This window comes from Nerophis ophidion, linkage group LG18 (genome assembly GCF_033978795.1).
Source record: "Nerophis ophidion isolate RoL-2023_Sa linkage group LG18, RoL_Noph_v1.0, whole genome shotgun sequence".
Taxonomy (NCBI): domain Eukaryota; kingdom Metazoa; phylum Chordata; class Actinopteri; order Syngnathiformes; family Syngnathidae; genus Nerophis; species Nerophis ophidion.
In genome coordinates this window covers 24632360-24660263 of record NC_084628.1, presented here as the reverse complement: position 1 = coordinate 24660263, position 27904 = coordinate 24632360, and the positions used below count along the sequence as shown (strand labels likewise).

Genomic DNA, 27904 nt, shown 5'->3' with positions numbered 1-27904 from the left:
CCATCTTTCTACTTTGACTTCTCCAATATTAATTGAACAAATTGCAAAAGATTCAGCAACACAGATCTCAAAAATACTGTGTAATTATGCGGTTAAAGCAGACGACTTTTAGCTGTGTGTGTGTGCAGCGCTCATATTTCCTTAAAACCCGTGATGTCTTGCGTACATGTCATCATTACACAAAGTTTTCAAGACAAAACTCCCGGGAAATTTAAAATTGCAATTTAGTGAACTAAAAAGGCCGTATTGACATGTGTTGCAATGTTAATATTTCATCATTGATATATAAACTATCAGACTGCGTGGTGGGTAGTAGTGGGTTTCAGTAGGCCTTTAAGTTGGGGTGCACGTTAATCAATTCATGATGTTTGATGTATTTAGAAATGTTTCCATACGCCAATCCATTATTGGCCACAGGACAAAGCATTGTTATTTTTATCATTATTATCACCCCGGCATCGCCTGATGAGTGGAACAATGACGTATTGGCATTTTCATGACCGTTGTCAGCAGGTGTAATCTACTCGCCGGCCGCATGGTGGCACTATGGCGGTAAACAACACGTGATACCCGACCGGAAAAGACCGAAAGTGGCTTAGAAAGAAGGATCGAGTCGACCTGTCTCGGATCGTCCAAACGTGTCCTTGTTTGGCCATTTTCTTCTGTGCCACGGCGGGTGGCTACCGGACTCTTGCGTTACTTCCTGTCCAAGCGCGCCTGTCTTCCGGCCGGCGGCTGCAGCCATGGCGGCCGCGGGCTCCGCGACTCATGTCGGCGATGTGGAAGAAGACGCTTCACAACTGCTTTTTCCTAAAGGTCTCCCTTTATTTCTTTTTTCTTCTTAGAACTTTACATTTATTCATTTTAGAACTGAGCTTATTAACTTTACAGGACAAATGTTCATGTTACTTCTGATCTATCTATCTACATACATACATACATACATACATATGGATGGATACATCCATATCCATCCATTCTACCGCTTGTCCCTTTTATTGTATATACATATATATATATATATATATACGCAGTGGGGCAAAAAAGTATATAGTCAGCCACCGATTGTGCAAGTTCTCCCACTTAAAATGATGACAGAGGTCTGTAATTTTCATCATAGGTACACTTCAACTGTGAGAGACAGAATGTGAAAAAAAATCCAGGAATTCACATTGTAGGAATTTATTTGTAAATTATGGTGGAAAATAAGTATTTGGTCAACCATTCAAAGCTCTCACTGATGGAAGGAGGTTTTGGCTCAAAATCTCACGATTTATGGCCCCATTCATTCTTTACTTAACACGGATCAATCGTCCTGTCCCCTTAGCAGAAAAACAGCCCTAAAGCATGATGTTTCCACCCCCATGCTTCACAGTAGGTCTGGTGTTCTTGGGATGCAACTCAGTATTCTTCTTCCTCCAAACACGACGAGTTGAGTTTATACCAAAAAGTTCTATTTTGGTTTCATCTGACCGCATGACATTCTCCCAATCCTCTGCTGTATCATCCATGTATCCATTTTGGTATAAACTCAACTCGTGTTTGGAGGAAGAAGAATACTGAGTTGCATCCCAAGAACACCATACCTACTGTGAAGCATGGAGGTGGAAACATCATGCTTTGGGGCTGTTTTTCTGCTAAGGGGACAGGACGATTGATCCGTGTTAAGGAAAGAATGAATGGGGCCATGTATCGTGAGATTTTGAGCCAAAACCTCCTTCCATCAGTGAGAGCTTTAAATGGTTGACCAAATACTTATTTTCCACCATAATTTACAAATAAATTATTTAAAATTCCTACAATGTGAATTACTGGATTTTTTTTTCACATTCTGTCTCTCACAGTTGAAGTGTACCTATGATGAAATATACAGACCTCTGTCATCATTTTAAGTGGGAGAACTTACACAATCGGTGGATGACTAAATACTTTTTTGCCCCATTGTATATATGTATATGTATATCTAGATCAACTGCAGGTCTGTCAATATTAATTTGCTATTGTTTCATGCCCTTTTTGTTAAAACCTTTTTTTTTATGGCAAAAACACAAAATATGCAGTATTTAGGTCAGGGGTCACCAACGCAGCGCCCGTAAGGACCAGATGAGTAGCCCGCTGGCCTGTCCTAAAAATAGCTCAAATAGCAGCACTGACCAGTGAGCTGCCTCTATTTTTTAAATTGTATTTATTTACTAGCAAGCTGGTCTTGCCTTGCTCGACATTTTTAATTCTAAGAGAGACAAAACTCAAATAGAATTTGAAAATGCAAGAAAATATTTTAAAGACTTGGTCTTCACTTGTTTGAATAAATTCATCTATTTTTTTTACTTTGCTTCTTATAACTTTCAGAAAGACAATTTTAGAGAAAAAAATAAAACCCTAAAAATGATTTGAGGATTTTTAAACACATATACCTTTTTATCTTTTAAATTCCTTCCTCTTCTTTCCTGACAATTTAAATCAATGTTCAAGTATTTTTTTTTTTATTGTTAAGAATAATAAATAATTTTAATTTTTCATTTTAGCTTCTGTTTTTTCGACAAAGAATATTTGTGAAATATTTCTTCAAACTTATGATTAAAATTCAAAAAAATTATTCTGGCAAATCTAGAAAATCTGTAGAATCAAATGTAAAACTTATTTCAAAGTCTTTTGAATTTCTTTTAAAAAATTTGTTCTGGAAAATCTAGATGAAATAATGATTTGTCTTTGTTAGAAATATAGCTTGGTCCAATTTGTTATATATTCTAACAAAGTGCAGATTGGATTTTAACCTATTTAAAACATGTAATTCGAAATATATATTTAACTTTAGAAATCATTAAGATGATCAGTGTTTCCACAAAGATAAATATCATTAATTATTAATAATAACAAAGACTTAAAGGTAAATTGAGCAAATTGACTATTTCTGGCAATTTATTTAATTGTGTATCAAACTGGTTTCAGTACCCAAGAAGTAGCTCTTGGTTTCAAAAAGGTTGGTGACCCCTGATTTAGGTCAATAATTTATAACATTTATTTTAGTTTATTATTTTTTAAGCATGACAATTTAAAAAAATAAATTAAATCACACTAAAAAATCTTGGGGATCCAAAAGGGTCCCACTCAAAAACATGTTAAAAATAAGTCATACATTTTTATTTCTTTTACTTTCAAAGCTGCAGTCTCCAGATCAACTTCTGATTTATCCGTCGTTTATAAGTTTTATTAATATTTTTTGTTAGTTTTATACCCCTTTTGTATCTTTTATGGCAAACACCGACTTGTGTGTGTTCTTGTCGCACCAGAGTTTGAGAATTCGGAGACGCTGCTCAACTCGGAGGTGCGCATGTTGCTGGAGCATCGCAAGCAGCAGAACGAGAGCGCCGAGGACGAGCAGGAACTGTCCGAGGTCTTCATGAAGACCCTCAACTACACGGTCCGCTTCAGCCGCTTCAAAAACCGAGAGACCATCACGGCGGTGCGCAGGTTGGTGACGGGGTTTTCAAAAAATACGTAAATAAACCTGGGCACTGACGTGTTGGACTCGCCCACAGCCTCCTGCTGCAGAAGAAGCTGCACAAGTTCGAGCTGGCCAGTCTGGCCAACCTGTGTCCTGAGGCCGCCGAGGAGGCCAAGGCCCTCATCCCCAGGTGAGTCCTGACCCCCTTCCTGGTCTGGGAAAGGAAACGTGATCACCTCCCTCCCTTTTCCTGCAGTCTGGAGGGGCGCTTCGAAGACGAGGAACTTCAGCAAATTCTGGACGACATCCAGACCAAGAGAAGCTTCCAGTACTAGAAAATGCTGCAGGATCATATGATCCCTGACGTCACGGGAGGATCTCAGGATCACGTGATCCATGACATCACGGGAAGATCTTAGTATCACGTGATCCATGACGTCACGGGAGGATCTCAGGATCACGTGATCCATGACGTCACGGGAGGATCTCAGGATCACGTGATCCATGACATCACAGGAGGATCTCAGGATCACGTTATCCATGACATCACAGGATGATCTCAGGATCATGTGATCCATGACGTCACAGGAGGAGATCAGGATCACATGATCGATGACATCACAGGAGGATCTCAGTAGAAACTTTTTTTTTTTTTGTCCACACTTTTTGTCCTCTTGACAATGTTTCTTTTTCAGAAAACAATAAAACATTTTTGTATCTTCTAAAAGACTTGTGATGTGTGTACTGCATGTACTACCCTGGGCACTGACAGTGTACTACATTGTTACCAAGTACTCGGTGTATATACTTAAATGTACCACATTGTTGCCAAGTATGCAGTAGATACACTTACATGTACCACATTTTTGCCAAGTACGCAGTATACACGCTTAAATGTATTACATTGTTGCCAAGTACACAGTATATACACTTAAATGTACTACATTGTGGCCAAGTACGCAGTATTTACTTAAATGTGCTACATTATTGCCAAGTACGCAGTATATACACTTAAATGTACTACATCGTTGCTAAGTACAAAATATATACCTAAATGTATCGTATTGTTGCTAAGTATGCAGTATATACACTTAAATGTACTACATTGTTGCTAAATACCAAATATATACTTAAATGTATCACATTGTTACCAAGTATGCAGTATATGCACATAAATGTACTACATAGTTACCAAGTATGCAGTATACACGCTTAAATGTATTACATTGTTGCCAAGTACAGTGTATACACCTAAATGTACTACATTGAGGCCAAGTACGCAGTATATACTTAAATGTACTACATTGTGGCCAAGTATGCAGTATATACTTAAATGTACTACATTGTTGCCAAGTATGCAGTATATACTTAAATGTACTACATTGTTGCCAAGTACGCAGTGTGCACTTAAATGTACCACATTGTTGCCAAGTATGCAGTAGATACACTTAAATGTACTACATTTTTGCCAAGTACGCAGTATATACACCTAAATGTACTACATTGTTACAAAGTAACAATGTAGTACAGGTATGTACACTTATATGTACTTCATTGTTACTCAGTACATGGTATATACACATAAATTTACTACATTTTTACTCAGTATGCAGTATATAAACCTAAATGTTACTTCATTGTTAACAAGTACATTTAATTTTATGTACTGCATTGTTACCAAGTACACAGTATATACACTTAAATGTACTACATTGATACTAAGTATGCAGTATGCAGACTTAAATGTATTTCAATGTTATCAAGTAGGCAGTATATACACTTAAATGTACTACATTGATGCCAAGTACATAGTATATGCACTTAAATATACTTAATTGTTACCACGCACAGGGTACATACACTTAGATGTACTACATTTTTACCAAGTATGCAGTATGTATACTTTAATGTACTTGGAAGTATTCAATAAGCGACACATGTGACCTTTGAAGAAAACTAAACAGGAAGTGTGTGTCATCTTTATTTGTTGTCAACGCCTAAAACCGAAAAGGTTAAAATAGGCTCCTCCCCCTCCAGAGTTCACCGGCCTGAAGATAAAACCCAGACGGCTCGCAGAGGTCATGACCTGAAGCAAGAGGTCACTCAGTCCGCTCCGGTCGCCGATTCGCTGACAAGACAAGAGGCGGGGCTTCTGCGATTGGGTGTGGCCTCACAGGTAGCCCTCCTTGCGGAACTGCTCGTGCAGGACGTCCCTGTACTCGTCGAAGCCGCCGTCCATACGCCACACTTTGCCGCCGTCGCACACCCACAGCTCCTTGCACACCATGCGGATCAGACGCTCGTCATGGGACACCAGGATCACCCCGCCCTGGAAAGACAGGAGAGGCGTGATGGCATGCGCAGGAGCGGGCGCAGGGAGCTGCATGTGACGCTGGGGCGCACCCGGAACTTGTTGAGGGCCGTGGCCAGGGCCTCGATGGTCTCCATGTCCAAGTGGTTGGTGGGCTCGTCCAGGATGTAGAAGTTGGGACTAAAAGACAAAGCAGGTCAGAAGATGCTGGCGCCCGAAGAGCGTCGGAGGCGGAGCTTCTCGCTACCATGCCATGGTCATCTGGGCGAAGGCCACCCGGCTCTTCTGCCCTCCCGACAGGCTGGCCACTGGCCGGGTGGCCAGCTCCCCAGTGATGCCGTAGCCTCCCAGCTGGTGTCGGTACTCCTCCTCGGGCCGACCTGGGAAGCCACAGAAACGCAGCGGTTAGCGAGTGTCCCAGGGGACAGGGTTTGCGATGCGGGGAGGGTCGCCGCGGTTACCGGGGAACTTGTTGAGGAGCAGTTCTATGGAGCAGACGTTCAAGTCCAGCTGGTCCACGTGGTGCTGACTGAAGTAGCCGATCTTCAGGTTCCTGGCACAGAGACGCTTTGAAAAACCACACGACAGACTACGATGGGAAGATACGGCTCAAAACGATATCAGTGTTTATCGGTCGATAACGGTAAAGATGTCCGATGATATCGGACTGTCGATATTAACGGCCAATAAATGCTTTAAAATGTAACATCGGAAATTATCAGTATCGGTTTCAAAGTTATCGGTATCGGTTTCATAAAGTAAAATGTAAGACTTTTTAAAACGCCCCGGTGTACACGAACGTAGGGAGATGTACAGAGTACCAATAAACCTTAAAGGCACCGCCCTTGCATGCCGGCCAAGTCACTCAATATCCACGGCTTTTCACACACACAAGTGAATGCAAGGCATACTTGGTCAACAGCCATACAGGTCACACTGAGGGTGGCCGTATAAACAACTTTAATACTGTTACAAATATGCGCCACACTGTGAACCCACACCAAACAACAATGACAAACACATTTCGGGAGAACATCTGCACCGTAACAACACAAACAACAGAACAAATACCCAGAATCCCTTGCAGCACTGACTTTACTGGGACACTACAATATACACCCCCGCTACCCCTTACCCCCCACCTCAACCTCCTCAAGCTCTCTCAGGGAGAGCATGTCCCAAATTCCAAGCTGCTGTTTTGAGGCATGTTAAAAAAATAATGCACTCTGTGACTTCAATAATAAATATGGCAGTGCCATGTTGGCACTTTTTTCCATAACTTGAGTTGAAGTTGTTCTCTTATTTTGGAAAACCTTGTTACATTGTTTAATGCATCCAGCGGGCATCACAACAAAATTAGGCCACGACTGTATACATTGGTATCGGTTGATATCGGAATCAGTAATTAAGAGTTCGGAATGTCGGATATCGGCAAAAAACATCATCAGATATCTCTACTAATTACTGACAATTTTATGACCTACGGAAAATATGGAGTGGAAGAAAAATATATTTTTTATTTAAAATGTAACCTTTCTGTGGTTATAATCCCTCAGCTATCAAGGCAGAAAGGAAATGTCAACAACAAAATAGTCAAATCACATTAAACACCTAATTTTATTCAAATGAATGTGCAAAATAAGTAAGAAATGCTTCATAAAGTGTAAGAAAATGGCGCAGAGTGTAAAAATGTAAACATTGAGAAACCTGAAAAGAGCTACTTTCTTCAGGTTTAGTGGCAAGAAGTTAAAGCTGTGCTCTGAAGGGTGAGCACGGCTAAGGCGCTGTGATATTAGCACGGTCTCTTAAAAAAAGTGCCGTACTGTCCAGGTGACTTCTCTTTTCTCCATAATTTCTTCATTTTGATTTTCTCTTCTCACTCCATGCAAAGAATCAACCAAACTTGACAGTTGATACTGTCGCCTGCTTGGCTATTAGCGTGTCAATCCCACTGATCAGTGATAACTTCCGGCGTTGCTCGGTTAGCAGAGTGCGAGTGCCTTCCTTCATGCAACAAACCTTGCTTCCATACTTCCGACAAAGAAAATAACCAGCATTTTTTTTAATTTACATCGATTACGTGTCTACCCATGATATATATTGATATCAATTTATTGCCCAGGTGCTTTTTATGTATTGTTAGTGACCCAGCATACTTGTGAATTTTTTATTAAAAAATGTTCAACACTTCCGGAAAATCAGCTTGTGAGTTCTTTTTCTCTCCATAATCCAGAGGACTCAAAAGGGTCTCAGTCATAAATTATTATTTTTTTAAAAAGGCAAAGATTTTTTTTATTTCTATTCAACGCTTAAATCTCTAGATCAACTTCAGGTCCAACTGCCGATATAAAGCCATTGCTATAGAATATTAAAATGGCATAAATATTTTATGCCCTTTTTTAAAAACACTGATTTTGATTATTATTATTTTTGGAGCCATGAGAGTTTTGTTTTGGATTTGTGACATCGTAAGTCCAGAAATACAATTAAACACATGTCAAATGTTCGTTTTCTTCTCCCCCAAACAAGAAACCCACACAAACTATACATACATTTAAATCAAAATAATAAACTAGGGCGGAAAATACATCTGTCAAATAAGTACAGTATTAAAAAAAATTGGGGCAAGACATAAAACTGTTAAAAAATAAGCCTCTTTTATTTATTTATTTATTCTTTTTTTTTGTTACTTTCAACCATTATAAGTTGTTTTTTTTGTTTGTTTTATGCAATTGTTTGTCAAGGAAAACTTTGTTTTTATATGGCAAACAATAACAAAATATACAATAATTTCCCCCAAAAAATATTTCAAAATGAAATTACTGACGTTAAGCGATTGGAGCCTTAAACAGGTCAACAACTCATAACATTGATTTTAATTCATTATTATTTTTTGAACAATGAAAGTTTTAAAGTAAGTTGCTGATGACATGCTACTGATTAGCATTAGCAATTTCAACACCTCCTAATTTGTTAATGAAAACTACAACTAAAACTCACATTAAAATCAAACAGCTGGTGCATAATAAGTGCAATACTAACACTTTTTAGGGTGCAACAGAATACTAGCATTAACTTCACACTACTGACCTCTCCTATCTTGGACTTGCGATTAAGGTCAATCTTGTAAATGAGACTCAGAAATGTGATCGTGAAACAAGATATCACAACTGGACAGTAGTTGCCATAATCGTCAGTGTGTGAATGTGTGTGTGAATGGGCGAATGTGGAAATACTGTCCAAGCGCTTTGGGCTCCTTAAAAAGAGGTAGAAAAGCGCTGTACAAGTACAACCCATTTACCATTTACCATAATCAGCTTTTTTTTTAAATAATAAAAATAAATAAATAAACAAAAACAATACTTAACACACACGAAAGTATAGAAAATTGGTACTGTTGAGTCTCGGTATCGACTGAGTACAGTTTCTGTGCCTACCCTTGCTTGACTCATTTCACCTAAACCAAACCTTTGCTGACATTTGACCTTACAAAATAAAAGTATTGATATCATATTGAATCAACGTCTATTGCGAGTGAAAAAGTTGTGCCTTCATTGTAGCCACTGACTTTATGTGGACTCCTACCTGTGAGCTTGGCGGGTTCCGTCGACCGGCGTCAGCTCACCCATCAGCAGCTTGAGGACGGTACTCTTCCCGGCGCCATTTTGTCCCACCTGCCAGAAAACACACCGTTAAACGTGGCGCCGAGGCAGTACTGCGGGTCGGCGACGCAACGTACGATGCAGATCCGAGACTCCAGGTCAGCTGACAGGTTGAGCCCGGAGAAAAGGCGCTGGTCGGGGGTGTAGTAGAACTCCACCTCGTCCAGCTGCAGGATGGGAGGGGACAACTTCTCAAAGTTGTCTGGGAACCTGAACACAAAAAACAGTAAGAGTTACTAAATACACAGTATATACACTTAAAGGTACTACATTGTTGACAAGTACACAGTATATACACTTAAATGTACTACACTGTGACCCTGCGATGGGGGGGAGACTTGTCCAGGGTGTACACCGCCTTCCGCCCGATTGTAGCTGAGATAGGCGCCAGCGCCCCCCGCGACCCCAAAAAGGAATAAGCGGTAGAAAATGGATGGATGTACTACACTGTTACCCAGTACCCACTGTATACACTTATATGTACTTCATTGTTAAAAATTACACAGAAATACATAAAAATGTACTACATTGATACCCAGTACACAGCATATACACTTAAATGTACTACATTGTTACCAAGTACGCAGTATATACACTAAAAAGTACTACATTGTTGCCAAGTACGCAGTGTATACACTTAAATATACTTCATTGTTACAAAGTACACAAATACACATGTAAATGTATTACATTGTTACCAAGTATGCAGTGTATGCACTAACATGTACTACATTGTTGCAAAGTACACAGTGAATAGACTTAAATGTACTACATTATTACCAAGTACGCAGTTTATACACTTAAATGTACTTCATTGTTACCAAGTACACAGTGTATACACTTAAATGTACTTCATTGTTTAAAAGTACACAAATATACAAATAAATGTACTACATTGCTACAAAGTACACAGTGTATACACCTAGATGTACTTCAATGTTAAAAAGTACACACAAATACACATTTACGTACTACATTGTTACCAAGTACATAGTATATACACTTAAATGTACTACATCGTTGACAGAACACAGTATATACACTTAATTGGACTACATTGTTACCAAGTACGCAGTATATATACTTAAATGTACTAAATTGTTACCAAAAACGGAGTATATACATTTAAATGTACTTCATTGTTGCCAAGTACGCAGTATATACACTTAAATGTACTACATTGCTGCCAAGTATGCATTATATGCACTTAAATGTACTACATTGTTGCCAAGTATGCAGTATATACACTTAAATGTACTACATTGTTGCCAAGTACGCAGTGTATACACTTAAATGTACTTCATTGTGGCAAAGTATGCAGTATATACACTTACTTTTAAATGTACTTCATTGTTGCCAAGTACGCAGTGTATACATTTAAATGTACCTCATTGTTGCCAAGTATGCAGTAAATACACTTAGATGTACTACATTGTTTCCAACTACGCAGTATATACACTTAAATGTACTTCATTGTTGCCAAGTACGCAGTGTATACACTTAAATGTACTTCATTGTTGCAAAGTAAGCAGTATATACACTTAAATGTACTTCATTGTTGCCAAGTACGCAGTATATACACTTAAATGTACTAATTTGTTGCCAAGTACACAGTGTATACACTTAGATGTACTACATTGTTTCCAAGTATGCAGTATATACACTTAAATGTACTTCATTGTTGCCAAGTATGCAGTCTATACTGTAGTACATTGTCCCTTAATACGCAGTGTATACACTTAAATGTACTACATTGCTAACAAGTACACAGTATATACACTAAAGTACACTTACAGGAAGTAGAAGATTTTTATTACCTCAAAGCCACCTCTGCTTCTTTGTCGATGGGTTTGAGTTCAGGCCTGCAGACAAACAGAAGTTACAACACTCCGACTACAAAGTTGTTTTCCTGTGGACTCTTGCAGACTTACAGTTTTTCCAGCAGTTTCAATTTGCTCTGGACCTGAGCTGCTCTGTTTGCGTTGTAGCGAAAGCGGTCGATAAACACCTGAAACACCACACGGTCACTATGTGGCAGTACAGTATATTGCAGTACTACGCTACGGAGTACTCCACCTGTATGTGTTGCCTATACTGCAGCTGGGCCTCGTACTCTCGATGTTGGTTTTTCAGCCGGTCTTCCTTGGTTTTCACAAAGTTTTCATAGTCGCCACGGTAACAGTCCAGCCTCTGGGAGTGCAGGTGGATGATGTCAGTCACCACGGCGTTCAGGAAGTTTCGGTCGTGGGAGACGACCAAGATGGTGGACTGCCACGTCTGCGGAGGGGAGGCAGGTTTTTTTTTCCTCTGCGTTAGCTCGACGCCAACAGTGCCCATTGTTTTCAATGAGGATTGCTTAGGTTAAAGTAATAGGGTGCTCAGACCTGCAAGTAGTTCTCCAGCCACAGAATGGCCCTGACATCCAACATGTTGGTCGGCTCTGGAAAACAAACATACACTTAAGTACTTAAGTCTAAGTAGTACCCAAGTAAAAAAGTACGTCTTCGGGCTAACTCAGGGGGGTCTACTAAGGGCCACACACACTGAAAAATGAAAGCAGGCAGGGGCCATTTTGGATATTTTTCATTTTCCAAACCAATACAATACTCTAAATTCTGACACTTTTTTTTCTTCCTACGCTTTGAACCCTGCGGCTTATAAAAAGTTGTCGTGGTGTAACGGCCTTAAAGCAAATAGTTTTCATCAAACACGTACACAACACTAAAATGTTGTTATTGTTTGTGCTATGGTGCCATCTTTTGGACGCTGGGTGAATGTGAAGCTTTAAACCATAAGTAGTAGTGCACATTCGGTCTCTTGACCGTCCACAGGGTTTCTACTCCTATGGAGTCTTCATTCCTCCCTCCAAGCAATATTTGTAAGTTTTACAATATAATTAAAACAATTCTTACTGACTAAACCGTCCCATTTGTGATGTCTGTGGGAGTGTTTTCATGCATATTTGTATGTGCTATCGTAATGTAATCAAGCTAGCGCCGTTAGCATTAGCTAATATGCCAACATATATACATATACAAGTGTCTGTGTTGGTATTATTAACTTACAATGACATTATTTCTAGTTTCACAAATTCCTCAGTAAATTCACAAAAACGTCACCATGGAGTTATTGAGTCTGTTTAGCTGATTGGAGAGCTAGCTTTTGCAGCTAGTGGGTCCATGACATGACTTCTGTTTGTTTGATCAGTCGTTTTACTGCTGTGTTTCAGAAACCCTTTTGGAAACAATTAAGGTATTTAATTAACATTTACAGAACATTTCTGTGTAAATAACTCATTTCACCACGTATATATCTGCAGTTAATTGTACGGTGCGGCTAACATGTGGAAAAATAGTTTTTTTTTCTTCAAAAAGTAAGTGGGTGCGGCTTATATACCAGTGCCCTCTATAGTCAGGAAAATATGGCTTATATTGTAACTAGATTTCAGATACTGGCTTTTTTGCCAAAATATCCGATATTCCCCAACTGCTAATTGCAGATACCGATATCAACAGATACTGATATATACAGTCGTGGAATTAACACATTATTATGCCTAATTTTGTTGTGATGCCCCGCTGGATGCATTAAACAATGTAACAAGGTTTTCCAAAATAAATCACCTCAAGTTTGGAAAAAAATGCCAACATGGCACTGCCATATTTATTATTGAAGTCACAAAGCACATTATTTTTTTAACATGCCTCAAAACAGCAGCTTGGAATTTTGGACGTGCTCTTATGTTGTGTTACGGTGCGGATGTTCTCCCGAAATGTGTTTGTCATTCTTGTTTGGTGTGGGTTCACAGTGTGGCGCATATTTGTAACAGTGTTAAAGTGTTTTGTATGGGCGCCCTCAGTGTGACCTGTATGGCTGTTGACCAAGTATGCCTTGCATTCACTTTTGTGTGTGAAAATCCGTAGATATTATGTGACTGGGCTGGCACGCAAAAGCAGTGCCTTTAAGGTTTATTGACGCTCTGTACTCCTCCTTACGTCTGTGTACGCAGTGGCGTTTTAAAAAGTCTTGAATTTTTCTTTTCGAAACCGATAGATAATTTTGAAACAGATACCGATAATTTCCGATATTACATTTCAAAGCATTTATCGGCCGATAGTATTGGCAGTCCGATATCATCGGACATCTCTAATTGTAACTATTGGGTTCCCCTTAATTTTGGTGGACATTAAAGGTCAGATGGAATTACAACAAAATGGACTCAGATTTCCCTTGCCCGGACGCGGGTCACCGGGGCCCCGCTCTGGAGCCAGGCCCGGAGTTGGGGCACGATGGCGAGCGCCTGGTGGCCGGGCCTGTCCCCATGGGGCCCGGCCGGGCACAGCCCGAAGAGGCAACGTGGGTCATCCCTCCAATGGGCTCACCACTCATAGGAGGGGCCATAGAGGTCGGGTGCATTGTGAGCTGGGCGACAGCCGAAGGCAGGGCACTTGGCGGTCCGATCCTCGGCTACAGAAGCTAGCTCTTGGGACGTGGAACGTCACCTCACTGGGGGAGAAGGAGCCTGAGCTAGTGCGTGAGGTAGAGAAGTTCCGGCTGGATATAGTCAGACTCACCTCGACGCACAGCAAGGGCTCTGGAACCAGTTCTCTTGAGAGGGACTGGACTCTCTTCCACTCTGGCGTTGCCGGCAGTGAGAGGCGACGGGCTGGGGTGGCAATTCTCGTTGCCCCCCGGCTCAAAGCCTGCACGTTGGAGTTCAACCCGGTGGACGAGAGGGTAGCTTCCCTCCGCCTTCGGGTGGGGGGACGGGTCCTGACTGTTTGTGCTTACGCACCAAACAGCAGTTTAGAGTACCCACCCTTTTTGGGTACACTCGAGGGAGTACTGGAAAGTGCTCCGCCGGGTGATTCCCTTGTCCTACTGGGAGACTTCAATGCTCATGTTGGCAATGACAGTGAAACCTGGAGAGGTGTGATTGGGAAGAATGGCCGCCCGGATCTAAACCCGAGTGGTGTTTTGTTATTGGACTTTTGTGCTCGTCACGGATTGTCCATAACGAACACCATGTTCAAACATAAGGGTGTCCATATGTGCACATGGCACCAGGACACCCTAGGCCGCAGTTCCATGATCGACTTTGTAGTTGTGTCATCGGATTTGCGGCCTCATGTTTTGGACACTCGGGTGAAGAGAGGGGCGGAGCTTTCTACCGATCACCACCTGGTGGTGAGTTGGCTGCGATGGTGGGGGAGGATGCCGGACAGACCTGGGAGGCCCAAACGCATTGTGAGGGTCTGCTGGGAAAGTCTGGCAGAGTCTCCTGTCAGTGAGTTTCTATTCCCACCTCCGGAAGAACTTTGAACATGTCACGAGGGAGGTGCGAGACATTGAGTCCGAGTGGACCATGTTCCGAACCTCTATTGTCGTGGCGGTTAATTGGAGCTGTGGCTGCAAGGTTGTTGGTGCCTGTCGTGGCGGTAATCCCAGAACCCGTTGGTGGACACCAGCAGTGAGAGATGCCGTCAAGCTGAAGAAGGAGTCCTATCGGGTTCTTTTGGCTCATAGGACCCCGGAAGCAGTGGACGGGTACAGACGGGCCAAGCGGTGTGCAGCTTTAGCGGTCGCTGAGGCAAAAACTCGGACATGGGAAGAGTTCGGGGAAGCCATGGAAAACGACTTCCGGACGGCTTCGAAGCGATTCTGGACCACCATACGCCGCCTCAGGAAGGGGAAGCAGTGCACTATCAACACCGTGTATGGTGTGGATGGTGTTCTGCTGACTTCGACTGCGGATGTTGTGGATTGGTGGAGGGAATACTTCGAAGACCTCCTCAATCCCACCAACACGTCTTCCTTTGCTGAAGCGGTGCCTGGGGAATCTGTGGTGGGCTCTCCTATTTCTGGGGCTGAGGTTGCTGAGGTAGTTAAAAAGCTGCTCGGCGGTAAGGCCCCGGGGGTAGATGAGATCCGCCCGGAGTTCCTTAAGGCTCTGGATGCTGTGGGTCTGTCTTGGTTGACAAGACTCTGCAGCATCGCGTGGACATGGGGGGCGGTACCTCTGGATTGGCAGACCGGGGTGGTGGTCCCTCTCTTTAAGAAGGGGGACCGGAGGGTGTGTTCCAACTATCGTGGGATCACACTCCTCAGCCTTCCCGTAAGGTTTATTCAGGTGTACTGGAGAGGAGGCAAAGCCGGATAGTCGAACCTCGGATTCAGGAGGAAGAGTGTGGTTTTCGTCCTGGTCGTGGAACTGTGGACCAGCTCTATACTCTCGGCAGAGTTCTTGAGGGTGCATGGGAGTTTGCCCAACCAGTCTACATGTGCTTTGTGGACTTGGAGAAGGCATTCGACCGTGTCCCTCGGGAAGTCCTGTGGGGAGTGCTCAGAGAGTATGGGGTACTGTCTTATTATGGCGGTCCGCTCCCTGTATGATCGGTGTCAGAGCTTGGTCCGCATTGCTGGCAGTAAGTCGGACTCGTTTCCAGTGAGGGTTGGACTCCGTCAAGGCTGTCCTTTGTCACCGATTCTGTTCATAACTTTTATGGACAGAATTTTTAGGCGCAGTCAAGGCGTTGAGGGGTTCCGGTTTGGTGGCCGCGGGATTAAGTCTCTGCTTTTCGCAGATGATGTGGTCCTGATGGCTTCATCTGGCCGGGATCTTCAGTTCTCAGTGGATCGGTTCGCAGCAGAGTGTGAAGCGACCGGAATGAGAATAAGTACCTCCAAGTCCGAGTCCATGGTTCTCGCCCGGAAAAGGTTGGAGTGCCATCTCCAGGTTGGGGAGGAGACACTGCCCCAAGTGGAGGAGTTCAAGTACCTAGGCGTCTTGTTCACGAGTGGGGGAAGAGTGGATCGTGAGATCGACAGGCGGATCGGTGCGGCGTCTTCAGTAATGCGGACGTTGTATCGATCCGTTGTGGTGAAGAAGGAGCTGAGCCGGAAGGCAAAGCTCGCAATTTACCGGTCGATCTACGTTCCCATCCTCACCTATGGTCATGAGCTTTGGGTCATGACCAAAAGGATAAGATCACGGGTACAAGCGGCCGAAATGAGCTTCCTCCGCCGGGTGGCGGGGCTCTCCCTTAGAGATAGGGTGAGAAGCTCTGCCATCCGGGAGGAACTCAAAGCAAAGCCGCTGCTGCTCCACATCGAGAGGAGCCAGATGAGGTGGCTCGGGCATCTGGTCAGGATGCCACCCAAACGCCTCCCTAGGGAGGTGTTTAGGGCACGTCCAAGCGGTAGGAGGCCACGGGGAAGACCCAGGACACGTTGGGAAGAATATGTCTCTCGGCTGGCCTGGGAATGCCTCGGGATCCCCCAGGAAGAGCTGGACGAAGTGGCTGGGGAGAGGGAAGTCTGGGCTTCCCTGCTTAGGCTGCTGCCCCCGCGACCCGACCTCGGATAAGCGGAAGATGATGGATGGATGGATGGATGGATTAAAGGTCAGATGGACCCAAAAGGGTCTCAGTTTTTAAGGTATTAAAAACAAATCATTTATCATTTCACTTTCAATGCAAAACTATCTATCTATAACTTCAGATCTATCCATTGACAAACTTTAATTTTTTGTTACTATTTGTTGAAGAAAACAGTGTTCAAAGTGGGATACTTGATGTGAAATAAATGTATGGAGGTTCATTTGTGTCATTACAAAATATTATTTGGACACTGAATTTATGCCACATTTTTTGCGTTTAAATTATGTGAGCTGAATTTATTGACATGACATTATGCTGACAATTTCACTGAATAAAAATTTTTGACCAAAATTCAGTGCAGAAAAATTCAAAACTGAAGACTAACTTCCGGTAAGTTAAGACTGAAGTGAATTAGCCTATTTCTGCACTGAATTTTATAAGACAGAATTTTTAAAAAGTGGATTTTGAAAAACACATTTTAATTCGGCAAAATTGTCAGCATAATTTGATGTAAAAAAAAGAATCTGTTGACAAAATTCAAAGACCAAAAGTTCAGCTAAATAAATTAAAACAAAAAGTTCTTCATAATAAAGACACAAACTAACCTCCATATATTTGGAGCCCTAAATATGTAAGCAATCCATAACAACATGGCTTTCTATTCCTTATTATTTTTTGAACAATGACAGTTTAAAAAAAAAAAATCGGACTAGAGGTTATAAGGATCCAAAAGGTCCCCCACTTATAAAAACGTGTTGAAAACAAGTAATTTATAATTTTTTGGAATATCTGTTAACATAGAGTAACATTTTTTGTCAAAAAAAAAACCCCAAAGCAAATACCCTTTTTTAATGGCAAAAACACAAAACATGCAATATTTCCCCCCCAAAATATGCTTAAATATTTGATGTGAAGTAATTATAGCTTTAAGCAGGTCAATAATCCGTAACAACATTGCTTTTGAGTCATTATTATTTTATAAAAAGCATCAAGATGGCGCAAAAGGCCCCTTACTCTTAAATGTTAAAAATAAGTCCTATATCAATATAAATAATTTTTACTTTTAACACTTAAATCAACTTCAGATCTATCCGTCGAGTGTAAGTTTCGGAGTGACTTACCGTCAAGTAGCAGCAGGTCGGGCCTGGCGACGACCAAACACAGAAAAAGTAATTTTTTTAAGTGTGCAGGAGGAGCAGGTACTCTGCTTTCAGTCAAAATGCACTTTGATTGACAGCTGTCAGGTTTTGACTGGGGGGGCGAAAGGAACTCACCGGCCAAACAGGGCTCTTGCTAGGGCCAACCTCATCCTCCATCCTCCGGAAAACTCCCTGCGAGAAAAGCAGCAAGTGACCAGAGCCAAACCTTTAAAGGGGAACTGCACTTTCTGGGGTATTCACAATCCTCCTATGAGACCAGAACACACATGTCTCTCTTTTCTGTGTGTCCTAAGTCATAAAAACCCTCACAGGTAATTTGGTAAGAAGTTGTCTATAAAAGACATTTAAAAAAAAACATCAAAAAAATACTTAGTTTACATATTAACCAAGTATTTGAGCAACATTGTTCTGGTAAGAGCTAACACAGAGGAACTACTTTTAATAACACAGCACTTTGATTACGGAGAGGTAAGCTAGCAACTGCTGCGTCGCTTCCGAGGTAGGGAAAGTTAGTGCTAGATACTTGTGGTGATAGTGAAATACTGATACCGCCAATACCAGATCTTTATGCTTTGATATCGAGTCTCAAACCAAAATATCAATACTTTTGATACTTTAGTTCAGGGGTGTCCAAACTTTTTCAACCAAAGCCGCTTACTGAAATGTCAAAGTACAGTTGTGATCAAAATTTTTCAACCCCCACACAATTTGGGTGTTTTAGCAAGTTGGACATTTATTCCGTATTTTGTTTATAGTCATATCAAATAAAGATGTGTCAAATAGACAAACGCAACTTAAATTGTAACACTGTATTTTACAAAATACCAAAAAGGACATTTTTATTAATATCTCATTGACAAAATTGTTTAACCCCCTAGTACTTAGTAGAACACCCTTTGGCAGTGATTACATCCTTCAAACGTGATACATAACCGGACACAAGCTTCTTGCAACCATCTACAGGTATTTTAGCCCATTCCTCTTGGGCAAAGGCCTCCAGTTTATTCATATTTTTGGGCTTGCGTGCTGCAACTGCCTTCTTCAAGTCCCACCACAGGTTTTCTATAGGATTTAATTGGTGTTTTTGCGTGTTTAAATTGGAGTCTGATAAACATCACATTTTACTTGCAGTGTGAAAAAAGTCAGCTGGAAAAAAATCTAATTAAAAAAAAAACACGATTTGGGCCACTTGGCCTGCAGTGTAAACGTAGTCAACGCCATTGTTTTAGTCAACCTGCATTTGTTTTAACTCGCTACCCTCCTATTTCAGTCAGAGGAAAATAAGTTGTTGACGCTAACTAAGAAGAACATTGGAGTCAACAAAATGAACACTGTTCACTACTAATAATCGGTCCTGAAAAAACACATATGGATCGGTCTATTTGGAACGCACAGAAAGGGAGAGATGTGTGTTTTCGTTTCACATAAGAATTGTTGATGACAAGCACAATTTAAAACAGTACGATACCCTTTAAAAACACAACATAATGTAATCTTTTATCGTTACAATTTGCCATCTTAGGCCATGTCCACAGGAACACGGAGAGTTTCAAAAACACATATTTGGGGTTAAAACAATCTCCATCCACACAAGTGTAGTTTCAAACTGTCAATGTCTACACACAAAGGCATACACCTGCTGTCATGCACATTTTGTCTAATCAGAAGCCTGAAAAAGCAGCAATATCTGACTTGGTGACATTACACCTCCTATTATGTTTGATACACTAGACCAGTGGTTCTCAAATAGGGGTACGCGTACCCCTGGGGGTACTTGAAGGTATGCCAAGGGGTACTTTATATTTTTTTAAATATTCTAAAAATAGCAACAACTCTAAAATCCTTTATAAATGTATTTATTGAATTATACTTCAACAAAATATGAATGTAAGTTCATAAAGTGTGAAAAGAAATGCAACAATGCAATATTCAGTGTTGACAGCTAGATTTTTTGTGGACATGATCCATAAATATTGATGTTTAAGATATATTTTTTTGTGAAGAAATATTTAGAATGAAGTTGATTAATCCAAATGGATCTCTATTACAATCCCCAAAGAGGGCACTTTAAGTTGATGATTACTTCTATGTGTAGAAATCTTACAAAAGTTGAAAAACTTATTCGGGTGTTACCATTTAGTGGTCAATTGTACGGAATATGTACTGAACTGTGCAATCTACTAATACAAGTATCAATCAATCAAAAAAAATACTTCTATGTGTAGAAATCGTTATTTATAGATGAATCACTTGTTTATTTTTTAACAAGTTTTTAGTTATTTTTATCTCTTTTTTTCCAAATAGTTCAAGAAAGACCACTACAAATGAGCAATATTTTGCACTGTTATACAATTTAATAAATCAGAAACTGATGACATAGTGCTGTATTTTACTTCTTTATCTCTTTTTTTTTTCAACCAAAAATGCTTTGCACTGATTAAGGGGTACTTGAATTTAAAAAATGTTTACAGGGGGTACATAATTGAAAAAAGGTCTAGAACCACTGCACTAGACGTACAATGACATTATCTTTAAAACCAGCCTTCACATACACAGTGCCCTGGGAACATTATTAAAGAGCGAAACCCAACACTCATAGAATTATAACATGTTCAGCAACATGGTGATGTATTACATGTGCAGTGAAGTGTACATTATTTTTAAAATCAGCCACACTAACGAGCCAAGGAAACCATTATGCACGTCTAAGGGAATTATAAAGCATTAAATCATGAATATAGTGATATAGTACATGTGTAATGAAGTGTATATTGTCTTTAATATCAGTACACACTACAAGGACGACACTAGATTGTGTTTTTTTTTTCTAGTTTCTTTGTTGCTTTTTACGAGCTTGCACAATCAGGCAATCTACAAAAACGGACGCAAGACACATAAGTTAACTTCATGATTTGTCATTAAATGACGACTAAAAACATAACATAATGTTGCACCTTTCTTATGACAGAGCAAAAAGTCTTGCTTGTCAAAATTGTCCTATCAGGTGGAGGTTCGACTGCGATCGTATCCAAAACAACTGACTGTCACTAGCGCCGGTTGGAGTGTGGCAAAGCCCATTTTGATGTGTCCTTTTTATTAATTTTGAGTGAAGATAGCAGCATGTTTATGTTCAAACATACATTAAGTAATCTAATAGTGTGTTTAAAGTAGGGCTGGGCGATATGGCTTTTTAAAAAATATCTCGATATTTTTAGGCCATATCGCGATGCACAATATATCTCGATATTATGGCTATGCCTTGAATTAACACTTGATGCATATAATCCAGTATGATGATTCTGTGTGTCTACATTAAAACATTCTTGTTCATACTGCATTAATATATGCTCATTTTAAACTTTCATGCAGAGAGGGAAATCACAACTAGGTCAGTTGACCAAAACTGTATTTAATAAACAGTTATTAAGCATTGGCACAAACATTCATGTAATTTCCAAAACAGAAAGTGCAAGATTGTCAGAGACATTTTAAAACAAGCTACGGTATTAGTGCACTTTCGTGCATGATGTCACTAAGATGACTAAATGAAAGTTCACTTTTTGTACAGAACACTACTACAATAGTTTAAAACAAATACAGTTCACTTTTGTGCATGATGTCATGCAAGATATTTCAATAACTGTCAAATAAAAATGAGCTGCATAAAAAGAAATCAAATAGTGTTTGTCCTTCGCTATGTGGTAGGTTACTGCGGAATTAATTTTCTTTTGTTTTGAACTAGTTTTTTTATACGATGTTGATCTGGAAATGCTTGCCTTGGAATTTTGATGGAGTGGGCGTGTGAATTTTCAAATGATGCTACATATTAGGAGTAATGCTACTTTTTGTAGCAACACTTTTGGCCCACACTTGAAAAATTACGGTTGTCTGTTCGAGATATTCCCACTTGAAGCCAAACCACCGCCAGACGATGGACCCCCTGCTGTTTTTCTTGGGAATACATTTTTCCTTCATTTGATACCAGATTCGCAACTTCTTTCTCTTGTATTACCACTCGCACGGCTCCGCTAGCATCACAGCTAATGTTACCCATGCTGCTACCTCTCTGCTCCGCAAGGGCGTATACGTATGTGACGTATGACGTGACAGTATGTGATGTATGTAAGAAGGTGCGCTTGCTGTCTGTGAGAGGGAGACACAAGAAGGAGTGGGAAAAGCCTTCAGTGTAATGCCAGCAGCTAAAAGCAACTGCGTGAGAACGTATACTTGAATATCACGATATAGTCATTTTCTATGTCGCACAGAGACAAACCTGCGATATATCGAGTACATTGATATATCGCCCAGCCCTAGTTTAAAGGCAACAAGGCAGTGTTGAGCTTGGAATAACAGCGGACAACCGTGATGTCATCACAAGTTTCCGTTTGTGCCGTGTACACGCATACGCTAAGTGGAGTTTTGGAACGCCGGTATAAGTATGCGTTTATTAAGTATCTGTGTTCGTGTGGATATGGCCTTAGATGTTGGTGTGTGTGTGTGTGTGTGTGTGTGTGTGTGTGCGCTCACTTGGTGGGCTGCTGCTGCATTCTGGGAGAAAATCCAAGCCCAGCCAAGATAACGGAGGCTCTGATGAATGAGACAAGTGTCAACATGGTCGTCTTTTGCATCCATTGATTGAATCATTTTCAATGCGCACACACACTTACCGGGCCGGGGCTTTGTCAGCTTCGATCTCCTCCAGTTTGCCGTAAATTTCCGACAGGCGGACGCTCTCCGTCCCCTCAGCCCTGAGACGACAAACACGTCAAATCCTCAGAAGCGTTTCCCGGACCTCTGCTCCTGCCGGGCTCCGTCAAGGGGGCGCAACTTACGTGCCGTTGGCGATGCGCGCGTTCAGACGCCGCTCCTCGTTTAAGAGGTCCTCCCTCAACGTGTCACTCTCCAGCACGCTTTGCAGCGCCGCCGTCTCGTCGCCGGCCACTTCCTGCTCAACGTGCAGGATGGAGATGTGCGGCGGGACTCGCAGGTTGCGGCTGGCCAACATCTTCAGCAGCGTCGTTTTGCCCAGCCCATTCCGACCAATCAGGCCGTACCGCCGGCCTGATGCAAGAGAGAGCTCCGCCCCCTGCAGCAGACACCTGCAGAGGCAAGGACTCTTCCGTGTTGCTAATTTGAAATGTTGCCATGGTAACAATTTGCTGCCACTCCTAATTAACAAGTGACTTATTCTCAAAGGTCCTCGCCACGTCACCTCTCTCCGAAGGACACGTCAAAGTTCTCGATGCGGATATCGTAGCTGCGATTCTTCGTTGACTGGTCGACCCGAGCATCTTTTTTACTGCTCGCCTGACTGGCCGACGCCTCATCCAGGACACTGGATGTGAGACAGACAGGTGAACGAGGCGCAGACAGGACAGCGAGAGCGACACATGCAAGAGACGGGGACCGACATCGGACTGGACGTCTTTTGGGAATCCTTCTCATTCCGCCGCTCATGTTTGGCTTTCAGCTTGGCCTCCGCCTTCTCCAGCTTCTTGGCGTCCACCATCTGAAGGACAGGAAAAAGGGGTGACGGCGTAAGCCAGCGGAGAACGCATGAGTAGGACGTACCGTGTTCTGAGAACGCTTCATCATCCAGATTCCCTGCACTTCTTTGGCGGCCGGGGCTGTGAAGGAGTAGAAGCACGTGTGAGCTACACGAAGGCCACGCCCCCTACAAGGTACACAAGCACTCACTCGTGTCCGTCGACATCTGCGACAGCTGCACTGGCGCGTCCAGCAACACTTGGCGCTGAGCGGCGGGACAGGTGCTCCTGACAACAAACACACACATTTGCAACATTTGACATCTCCCAGCCACGCCCCCTCCTGCAGCCCATCCTCACAGCTGGAGTGTGTTGAACATCTGCAGACAGATGTCCCTGATATCGTCCTCGTTTTTGCTGTCAGGTGACATCTCTTGCAGGACTCCACCAATGGCGTCAAACACATCTTCGCCGTCCTCGAAGTCAGACCCGCCATTGCCCAACACGCCTGAATACACACAAAAATGTCTGGTTTTCACGTGGAGCTGAAACTTTACATTGGCGGTAATCTAACAATAATTACGGCAAAAAGCTCTCTCCCGGCTGCAGTTAGTCCACAACACGGCAGCACGATTTTTAACAGGGTCCCAGGAAACGCGAGCATATAACCCCAATTCTTGAGACTTTGCAAAGGCTCCCTGTTGATTTTAAAATTGATGTTAAAATGAAGCTGTTTGGTTTTAAAGCTTTGCATGGACTGGCACCTCATTACATCTCGGACCTCATCCAAATTTACACTCCCGCGCGCCAGCTCCAGGTCGTGGTGCCCAAGACGAGACTTCAAACCAGAGTAGGCAGGGCCTTCTCTGTTGTCGGCCCTAAGCTCTGGAACACTCTGGCCCTCCATGTTCCAACTGCTCCCACTGTTGAGTGTTTTAAAGGCCTACTGAAACCCACTACTACCGACCACGCAGTCTGATAGTTTATACATCAATGATGAAATATTAACATTGCAACACATGCCAATACGGCCTTTTTAGTTTACTAAATTGCAATTTTAAATTTCCCGGGAGTTTCTTGTGAAAACGTCGCGGAATGATGACGTATATGCGTGACGTCACGGACTGTGAGGAAATATTAGTGCTGCGCACACACACAGCTAAAAGTCGTCTCCTTTAACCGCATAATTATACAGTATTTTGGACATCTGTGTTGCTGAATCTTTTGCAATTTGTTCATTTAATAATGGAGACTATAAAAAACAATGCTGTTGGTGGAAAGCGGTGGATTTCAGATGTCTTTAGCACCGAGACCCAGCCGGCGTTTCTTTGTTTGTTGTGAAAGCAGAGCGGTCAAGCGAACATGTTTTCTCTACGTCAACCAGCATGTTTTTGGATGGGGAAATTGTGATATATATCTTACCTAAGACATCCGTGGATTATTCGTCTTTCTGCAGCAGCCCTGAGCTTGGCTCCTCGGCTTCTCTCTGAGACACAGTGTGTTCAACGCAGCCATCCGACCTCGAGGTATGTCTTTACAATCTTTACTTTACAATCTTTCAAATCTCACTAAAACACTATTAAAACAATAAGCAGATTAGGGATCTTCCAGAATTATCCTAGTACATGTGTCTAATTACATCTGAAACGCTCACACTGCCGTCGCCCGAAGCTGTCGCTTTTTTTCTTTTTTTTCCTAGTCCGTCGCTATCAATATCCTCAAACACGAACCTTTCATCCTCGCTCAAATTAATGGGGAAATTGTCGCTTTCTCGGTCAGAATCGCTCGCGCTGCTGGCGTCCATGATTGTAATCAATGGGTGGATGTGAGGAGTCCGACAATCTGTGACGTCACGTGTACTACTTCCGGGAAAGGCAGGGCTTTTTTAAGAGCGACCGAAAGTTGCGAACTTTATCGTCGATTTTCTCTACTGAATCCTTTCAGCAAAAATATGGCAATATCGCGAAATTATCAAGTATGACACATAGAATGGACCTGCTATCCCCGTTTAAATAAGAACATCTAGCCTTTAAGTCTCGTCTTAAGACCCACTTTTATTCTCTGGCTTTTAAGACTACGTGAGTGTGTGGTCCTCTGTGTCTTTACATTTTTATTTATTGTTTTAATTGGTTTTACCCTTTATAATCGTTTTCAAATCATATTTATTGTTATATTGATTTTTTTAATTTTTTTTATTCAGTCATTGGTGGAGCCGAGGATAGAATTTGAACCTTCTTTTTAATATTTTGTGCAGTACTTTGGAAACATTTTTGTTTAAATGTGCTATACAGTGGGGCAAAAAGTATTTAGTCAGCCACCGATTGTGCAAGTTCTCCTACTTAAAATGAAGACAGACGCCTGTAATTTTCCTCATAGGTACACTTCAACTGTGAGAGACGGAATGTGAAAAAAAATCCAGGAATTCACACTGTAGGAATTTTAAATAATTTATTTGTAAATTATGGTGGAAAATTTGTATTTGGTCAACCATTCAAAGCTCTCACTGATTGAAGGAGGTTTTGGGTCAAAATCTCACGATACATGGCCCCATTCATTCTTCCTTAACACAGTTCAATCGTCCTGTCCCCTTAGCAGAAAAACAGCCCCAAAGCATGATGTTTCCATTCCCATGCTTCACGGTAGGTATGATGTTCTTGGGATGCAACTCAGTATTCTTCTTCCTCCAAACATGACGAGTTGAGTTTATACCAAAATGGATACAGGGATGATACAGCAGAGGGTTGGGAGAATGTCATGTGGTCAGATGAAACCAAAATAGAACTTATTGGTATAAACTCAACTCGTCGTGTTTGGAGGAAGAAGAATACTGAGTTGCATCCCAAGAACACCAGACCTACTGTGAAGCATGGGGGTGGAAACATCATGCTTTGGGGCTGTTTTTCTACTAAGGAGACAGGACGATTCATCCGTGTTAAGAAAAGAATGAATGGGGCCATGTATCGTGAGATTTTGAGCCAAAACCTCCTTCCATCAGTGAGAGCTTTGAATGATTGACCAAATACTTATTTTTCCACCATAATTTACAAATAAATTCTTTAAAATTCCTAGTGTGAATTCCCGGATTTTTTTTCCCACATTCTGTCTCTCACAGTTGAAGTGTACCTATGATGAAAATTACAGACCTCTGTCATCATTTTAAGTGGGAGAACTTGCACAATCGGTGGCTTACTAAATACTTTTTTGCCCCACTGTATAAATAAAGTGGATTGGATTGGAATACGAATAAATGGAGGCTAGGTCTTAACTTCCTAGCAAGGTTTTAATATGAACTTTTTAAAAAACTTGAAAAAAAACAACATTATATTACTTTAAAATATCTCAATATGATTTTATTAACTGTTGGTTGGTTTTAAAGCATAATTACTCAATGCTCACGACCGACGAGGCGTGTTAGCCGGCGTGTCGGCACCCAACCCGGCTAAGCTACCCGGCTACTTCGGAGAGCTTCTCCCGCCCGGATGACAGCCCCTGTCCGGTGGACAGTGAGCGAAGTTACCCGGCGTACGACGACTGTCAGCCTGCCACTCACCTGTGATGTAGTTGAACAATTCCGAGTCAATCTCCGGAAACTCGCTCCTCAATATCTCCACGTACGTCGCCATTGCGACCACCCAACTTGGCGACGGAAGTAAATTAGCGGTGGATATTCTACGGCATCTCTACTGGGACATTTGCGCACCGGCGGAAGTGACGTTATTTGGAACGCCCACGTTTACTTACGGGTCTTTTGTGAACCACTCATTTATTTGCAATATAGTACACTCATTAACTCAAACAGCAATGGCATCCATTTATGTTTTTTTTTTTTGTATTTTATTTATTTATTTATTTTTTGACAGATTTGTTTGGCTTGTTGTCATAGTGCAGCTTCTTTTTTATTTTATTTTTTATTGAACAACAAACATCCATTTATATTTCACACAAAAGTCAAGGCACTTTCAACATCAAGGAAAAAAAACAAAAGCAAATACAGATTGAGTAATAATACTAAAAATGTGAAAATAAATAAATAAATAAAAAAGACAAAAAGGGCTACCTAAGTCACTTTAAATGTTTTTAAAAATGATGTCAATTTAAGGACTTTTGTACTCTTAAGGGATGGCGTGGCGCATTGGGAGAATGGCCGCGCGCAACCCGAAGGTCCCTGGTTCAATCCCCACCTAGTACCAACCTCGTCACGTCCGTTGTGTCCTGAGCAAGACACTTCACCCTTGCTCCTAATGGGTGCTGGTTAGTGCCTTGCATGGCAGCTCCCTCCATCAGTGTGTGTGGATGGGTAAATGTGGAAGTAGTGTCAAAGCGCTTTGAGTACCTTGAAGGTAGAAAAGTGCTATACAAGTACAACCCATTTATCATTTATTTATTTAATCATTCTCCAAGAGTTGATTGATGGATCCGCTGTGGACTGGACTCTCGCGGCTGTGTTGGATCCTCTATGGA

The 27904-nt window shown here is 41.7% G+C and overlaps 2 protein-coding genes across 2 annotated transcripts; one reads left to right on the top strand and one right to left on the bottom strand.

Annotated features, from left to right (window-relative positions):
- The first annotated feature begins 558 nt into the window (after positions 1–558).
- Positions 559–4172, top strand: polr2d (RNA polymerase II subunit D). The gene is made up of 4 exons (XM_061877811.1): positions 559–816; positions 3291–3471; positions 3540–3635; positions 3702–4172. The coding sequence occupies exons 1-4, from the start codon at positions 744–746 to the stop codon at positions 3778–3780; spliced, it is 429 nt and encodes a 142-aa protein (XP_061733795.1). The 5' UTR covers positions 559–743; the 3' UTR covers positions 3781–4172.
- A 1238-nt stretch (positions 4173–5410) lies between these two features.
- On the bottom strand, positions 5411–27135 carry abcf3 (ATP-binding cassette, sub-family F (GCN20), member 3). The gene is made up of 21 exons (XM_061877810.1): positions 26994–27135; positions 23804–23951; positions 23655–23731; positions 23529–23584; positions 23369–23466; positions 23170–23292; positions 22790–23056; positions 22625–22705; positions 22485–22544; positions 18072–18128; positions 17919–17941; positions 11803–11858; positions 11495–11695; positions 11350–11426; positions 11236–11280; positions 9496–9628; positions 9342–9430; positions 6218–6309; positions 6004–6136; positions 5849–5936; positions 5411–5774 (listed from the first exon to the last, which is right to left on the bottom strand). Exons 1-21 carry the CDS (start codon positions 27064–27066, stop codon positions 5616–5618), a joined length of 2136 nt encoding a protein of 711 aa, XP_061733794.1. The 5' UTR covers positions 27067–27135; the 3' UTR covers positions 5411–5615.
- Positions 27136–27904: the final 769 nt, after the last annotated feature.

Coding starts and splice junctions, on each gene's coding strand:
- polr2d (XM_061877811.1), top strand. CDS start 744: ATGGCGGCCGCGGGCTCCGCGACTCATGTCGGCGATGTGGAAGAAGAC. Junction 817..3,290: donor ACAACTGCTTTTTCCTAAAG/GTCTCCCTTTAT, acceptor TTGTCGCACCAG/AGTTTGAGAATTCGGAGACG. Junction 3,636..3,701: donor GCCAAGGCCCTCATCCCCAG/GTGAGTCCTGAC, acceptor CTTTTCCTGCAG/TCTGGAGGGGCGCTTCGAAG.
- abcf3 (XM_061877810.1), bottom strand. CDS start 27,066: ATGGCGACGTACGTGGAGATATTGAGGAGCGAGTTTCCGGAGATTGAC. Junction 18,129..22,484: donor ATGCAGCAGCAGCCCACCAA/GTGAGCGCACAC, acceptor CTTTTCTCGCAG/GGAGTTTTCCGGAGGATGGA. Junction 17,942..18,071: donor GCAAGAGCCCTGTTTGGCCG/GTGAGTTCCTTT, acceptor GGTCGTCGCCAG/GCCCGACCTGCTGCTACTTG.